At 35.3% G+C, this 6,560-nt stretch overlaps 1 protein-coding gene across 1 annotated transcript; it reads right to left on the bottom strand.

Annotated features, from left to right (window-relative positions):
* Positions 1 to 875: 875 nt before the first annotated feature.
* LOC140871108 (uncharacterized) lies at positions 876 to 4,998 on the bottom strand. Its single transcript, XM_073273546.1, has 6 exons — positions 4,753 to 4,998; positions 3,322 to 4,683; positions 3,154 to 3,215; positions 2,527 to 2,758; positions 1,927 to 2,406; positions 876 to 884 (listed from the first exon to the last, which is right to left on the bottom strand). The coding sequence occupies exons 1-6, from the start codon at positions 4,996 to 4,998 to the stop codon at positions 876 to 878; spliced, it is 2,391 nt and encodes a 796-aa protein (XP_073129647.1).
* Positions 4,999 to 6,560: the final 1,562 nt, after the last annotated feature.

Raw genomic sequence — 6,560 nt, forward strand, 5'->3', positions numbered from 1 at the left:
TTAAAAATAAAATAAACTCTATTACAGTATCTCTTTCTGAGTACAGAGCAGTTAATTAACACAGACAAATTGTAAGGTTTGGACAATATGAAATCACATAAATACCAGAAATAACTTTTTGAGTGTGTGTTATCTTTTAGTGTTGTCAACACTTCACGATAATATTATGCAGCAGAATAATTAACTAACAGTAAAAGTAAATAACACAAAAATAATTATGCACAAGTACTAAGTACTTGTACAATGCCTCATGGCGAAATAATAACTAGAACAATATGAATATGCAGTATGCCTAAAGTCCTAAAAATGCACATGCATGTTTGGTATTGTCCGTCAGTGTTGGAAACACTTAAGGACAGCAACCGTGAGTGCTTATAAAGAACACATGTTGAGAGATTTCCTAAGACTGGAGAATCTCTCGAAGTTTAATGCTTTTGTAAAAATATCGGCCAGTTGGTTATTGGTCCCAACAAACTCCATATGGATCATGTCTTTCTCAACTAAATCTCGAATGAAGTGATGTCTTATGTCAATGTGTTTAGTTCGAGAGTGTTGTACTGGGTTTTTTGATATATCTATAGCACTTGAGTTATCACAGTACACAATTGGTGTTTCACTTTTAAAACCATAGTCTTGTAGCATTTGATTCATCCAAATGAATTGAAAACAACAACTTCCCGCTGCCACATATTCGGATTCAGCAATGGAAAGTGACACACAGTTGTGCTTCCTACTATACCATGAAACCAAGTTGTTATCCAAATAAAAACAACCACCCGTGGTGCTTTTCCTCTCATCAACATCTCCTGCCCAATCAGCATCACTATAGCCTACCAAATTAGTATTGGTTTCTTTAGTGTACCATAACCCTAAGTCTAAAGTGCCTGCAACATACTTCAAAATTCGTTTTACAGCTTTCATATTTGTGAATTTAGGATCAGATTGATATCGGGCACACAAACACACACTGAACATAATATCAGGTTGACTTGCACTCAAATATAGCAAACTTCCAATTATGCTTCTGTACAAAGTGTTGTCAACACTGTCAGCAACACTGTCTTTGCATAGTTTTTCATTAGTTCCCATTGGTGTTTTCATATGTCTAACATGATCAGTACAAAACCTCTTCACCAAATTCTTAGCATATTTGCTTTGACACAAAAAGATTCCATCACTCATTTGTTTCACTTGTAATCCTAGAAAGTAATTCAACTCACCTACCATGCTCATTTCAAAGGTAACAGTCATGCTTTCAACAAAATCATTCACAAGATTTTGAGATGAAGCACAGAAAATTATGTCATCAACATAGATTTGACAGATAAGAATGTTACCTTGTACTTTTTGAACAAAAAGTGTTTTATCCACCTCACCTCTTTTGAATCCAATGTCAAGCAAATATTCTGTGAGCCTTCCATACCAAGCACGAGGTGCTTGTTTCAATCCATATAAGGCTTTTTTCAACTTATAAACATGATCAAGATGATGTGGATCTTCGAATCCCTTAGGTTGTCTTACATAAACTTCTTCACTCAAAATTCCATTCAAAAATGCGATTTTTACATCCATTTGAAAAATTTTCATTTTCATGTGACATGCAATAGCCAACAATAATCTAACAGATTCTATTCGGGCTACAGGAGCGAAAGTTTCATCAAAGTCCACCCCCTCAACTTGTGTACACCCTTGAGCTACCAACCTAGCCTTGTTCCTTACAATATTTCCTGATTCATCAGTTTTGTTCTTAAAAATCCACTTTGTTCCAATGATATTACTATGATCAGGTGGAGGAACTAAGATCCATACATCATTTCTAAAAAATTGTTCAAGTTCATCATGCATAGCATTGACCCAAAACTCGTCTTTTAAAGCCTCACCAACATTTTTTGGTTCAATACTAGACACAAAGCAAAAATGTCTTACCTGAGAGTATGCGGAAGTCATGCACACCAACCCACTCATCTTTTGATAATCAACTTTTTCCTTTCTTCGGGTCTGCATCCTTCCTTGTGCATCTCCTATGATTTGTGAAGTAGGATGGTTTTTCTGAATCTTGCTAGGTACATCATGTCCAGCATCTCGTATTTCATCTTCAAAATCATCCTGTTCTTCTATACTTTGTTCATTCATATTCAGTGTTGGACTCAGTGTTGTGCTGGGTGATTTTTCAGGAGGGACCACACTATTGACAACACTGGAATCAGTCTTTGAAGAGACAGTATCTAGCAGATCATCAATATTGTCTTCAATTGTTTTCCCCTTCAGATCAGCATAATCATCAAATACCACATTAATAGATTCAATGATAATTCTAGTTTTCAAGTTAAACACACGATAAGCTCGACTATTCAAAGCATATCCAAGAAATAGACACTTATCGCTTTTTGAATCAAACTTAGCCAACTACATCCTGTCATTCAAAACATAACATATGCATCCAAAAATATGAAAATATTTAAGGTTAGGCCTCTTTCCCATGAGAATTTCATAGGATGTCATAGTAGAACCTTTCCTTAAATATACCCTATTGGATATGTGACATGCATTATTTAAAGCCTCAGCCCAAAATCTTTTTGCAATATTTTTGGAGCTTAACATAACCCTTGCCATCTCTTGGAGGGTTCTGTTTTTCCTTTCGGCAATGCCATTCTGCTGAGGTGTTTTAGGTGCTGAATATTCATGTGATATACCTTCCTTTTCACAGAATTGATCAAACAATGAGTTTTCAAATTCCTTACCATGGTCAGTTCGAATCCTGATAACCTTCAAAGCAAACAGATTAGTGATATGCTTTATCAATTTTTTGAAAGCATCGAAAGTTTCAGACTTTTCTCTTAAAAAACTTACCCATGAGTACCTTGAAAAATCATCAACACACACAAATGAATACCTCTTACCTCCACAGCTTTCAACCTCCATAGGTCCCATTAAGTCTATGTGTAGGAGTTCAAGACATCGTGTTGTCCCACAGTGTTGTAACACTGGATGTGACACACAAGTTTGCTTACCTTTTTTACAGTCTCCACACACATATGGAACTCCAAAAGTTAAATTTGGCATCCCACGTACAGCATCATACTGGCTCAGTTTTTTCAATGCTTTGAAGTTGGCATGTCCCAACTTTTGATGCCATAAATTCAAATCATTAACCTTGGTAAATTTGCAAGCAAGTTCCTCTCCAAGTTGATAACAGTTTTCCGATGATCTAGACCCTGTCAAAACACACGAATTACTCTTATCAAATACTTGACATAAATTCTTATCAAATTTAACATAAAGATCATCATCACAAAGTTGACTAATGCTAATAAGATTAACATTTAATCCTTCAACATGCAGAACATTGTGAAGCTTAGGCAGTCCTTCTACATTCAAAGTTCCTTTTCCAACAATCTTTCCATTGACTCCTCTTCCATATTTCACTTTTCCTTTATCCTGTTCAACATAGTCAGAAAGATACTTCTTCAATCCTGTCAAGTGGCGTGAACTGCCACTGTCGAAGTACCAATGACCTGCAACATTAGTTTTCAAGGTAGTATAAACAACATTACAACTGGATTTAGCTTTTGGTACCCAAAACTTTTTCTCAGTATTTTTCATCCTGGCAGTGTTCTGGTTCAGTGTTGGCAACACTGATGACAACACTTGTCTGGTATTCCAGTACATATAGTCATACCTGAGCTTATAACAGTAAGGCTTGATGTGACCTTGTTTGTTACAGTAATGACAAACAAACTTACGCTTCCTTTGTTTTTTCCTCTGAATAGGAGCTTGTGCCTTCAATGTAATTGGTTTTTTCTTTGGAATTGCAATTGGAACACTACCAGAGTTATTGTTTTCTTTGACAAAAACAGTTTGTGACGACTCCCCAACTTCAAACTTGCTATTATGAAATCTTAGAACAGCTCTATCATCTTTTCCCATCATCAGAATTGAATCCAACTTGGTCTTGCTTGAATTATACTTTGCGAGAGTTGCATTGGCTCTTCCAAGCTCTTCTTTGACCTTGCCTAGTTCTAAATCCTTCTTGCTCAGAACAACTTCAAGTCTAGCCACTGAAGCTTTCAGTTCACTGTTCTCTTTTGTTAAAGCAGAATTTGTCTTGTTCCTTAATATCCAGTCATTATACAATTCTTCATACATCTTCTGAGCATTATCCCAAGAAAGTTCTACTTCACCAGCTTCCTGATTTGAGTCTCCAGAAACAGATGCATTCAGACACAGTACCTTTTGGTCAGTGTTGTGACCAAGTGTTGTGACACCTGTGATAACACTGTGTTTCTTCTGCAGCACCAAAACTGAAAGAGCATTGTGAGTCTCTTCTTCTCCTTGTTCTGTTCCTTCCTTATATTCATCATCACTTAGGGAAGCACACATTCCTTTGCGAAGTCTGGTTGGGCACTCATTAGCATAGTGACCGAAGCCTGTGCACTCATGACATTTCACAGATTCAAACTTCTTTGAGATATTCAGTGTTTTTCCTTCTTTCTGAAAGTGATTTTGACTCTTTGAAGGGATGGTATTCTGTTCTGGTCCGCATATCCTCAATGATTTTCCAACAGTAGGAGCATTCAAAACTTTGGGTTTCTGACCAGGTTTCTTATAATCTCTCATTCTCTTCAAGTAGTTACCAAATTGTTTGGTAAGAAAGGCGATTGAATCATCAGACTCGTTGACTCCCTGTGTCAGATCAACAAAATCATTGTATGAGTCATTAGAAACTTGAAGTGCAATAGACTTACCTTTGACCTTTTTTCCAAAATTCATCTCTAACTCATATGTTCGAAGTGAACTCATCAATTCATCCAATCCCAGAATTGATGTGTCTTTTGATTCATCAATGGCACAAATCTTCATTTGAAATCTTTCTGGCAGTGATCTCAACACTTTGCTCACCAAGCGTTCATTTGAAATAGCATCACCAAGATCAATTGCCTCATTCTCGATCTTCCTCAAGCGGCGTTCATAATCATCAATTGTCTCACTCTTTTCCATTCTCAGATTTTCAAACTGAGTAGTGAGAATCCTTCTTTTGGTTCGACGCACACTTTATGATCCTTCACAGTGCATTTGAAGTTTTTTCCAAGCCTGTTTAGCACATACACAGTTAGTGACCAGTGAAAACATATTAGAATCAAGAGAAGTAAATATAGCATTAAGAGCTTTGTTGTTCATATTCGAAGCAGCAGTTTCATCGGCAGTCCATTCTATTTCTGGTTTGAGGAGAAAATCTCCTTCTCCATCAGTTCTCCTTGGTGGATTCCATCCTTGTAGCACACGCTGCCATGCCTTTTCATCAATCGATTTGATGTAGACACGCATCCTTACTTTCCAGATAGAATAGTTGGATCCATCCAAGATTGGAGGGCGTTGAGCAGTTCCTGAATAAGGTATCTCCATTGTGATGTCATGTCAAACACAAAAACAGAATCACACTTAGTATCGTCAAGTGAATGTCTCTGATACTGATTGTAAGGTTTGGACAGTATGAAATCACAGAAATACCAGAAATAACTTTTCGAGTGTGTGTTATCTTTCTGTGTTGTCAACACTTCACGATAACATTATGCAGTAGAATAATTAACTAACAGTAAAAGTAAATAACACAAAAATAATTATGCACAAGTACTAAGTACTTGTACAATGCCTCATGGTGAAATAATCACTAGAAAATCAAATCAGTTTACAAAAAACCAACTAGAGATTGTTTTATGAAAAACTACTTTTCTCAACAAATTGAGAAAATAAAAGACTTCCTAAAAACTAGTAAGAATTAGAATAATAACCCAATAGGAAGTTCTAAACCGAAAAACGAAAACCAAAGAAACACTTTCTGAACAACACTTCACTCGTGTGTTCTTCAGTGTTTCCAACACTACTCGGCAACACAACGTAGCAGTAGTATCTCTTCAGAAATTCTTCAATGATCGAACTTCAATACTCTAGAATTTATGCAGTACTTTTTCTATGTATTTTGCTCTCTATGTTTCACTTTCTTGATCTCTCTATCTCGTTGTTGTACAATCTGATCGGTCCAAGCACTCCTATAAATAGATCTTCAATATGTTTCCATAAATAAGAACCTACAAAGCATGGAAACAATATATCATCAGAAATCATATATTTCGAATCAAGATATATCTGATATTACCAATTTTAAAACATGTTCTAAGAAAGGAAAATCTATAAATATAGAAATTGAATGCAATAAGAAAATAATTTAAAAGACATGTGCACAACATGTTCTTTCACAAATTATTAAATTTATTGCAAAAATAATAATTTTCGAATTAGTTTTTTGTCGGTTCTAAATATTTGCGTTGCACAGAAGGCAATTACTACGGCCTCAGTTCATTTCGGAATCATTCTAGGTTAATTATAGTTTACAATTTTTAATTTTCAAAAATGTGTAAGATACTTTTTTATTTCGAAATCAATATAATACGGTTAAGTTCTATCTATACAATTAATAAAATAATTAAAATGTTTTATTCATAAAATTAAAGGAAATTAATAACGAGTTAAATGAATTAAATAGCTATAGGTAAAAAAAAAAT

This window comes from Henckelia pumila, chromosome 1 (genome assembly GCF_033568475.1).
Source record: "Henckelia pumila isolate YLH828 chromosome 1, ASM3356847v2, whole genome shotgun sequence".
NCBI lineage: Eukaryota > Viridiplantae > Streptophyta > Magnoliopsida > Lamiales > Gesneriaceae > Henckelia > Henckelia pumila.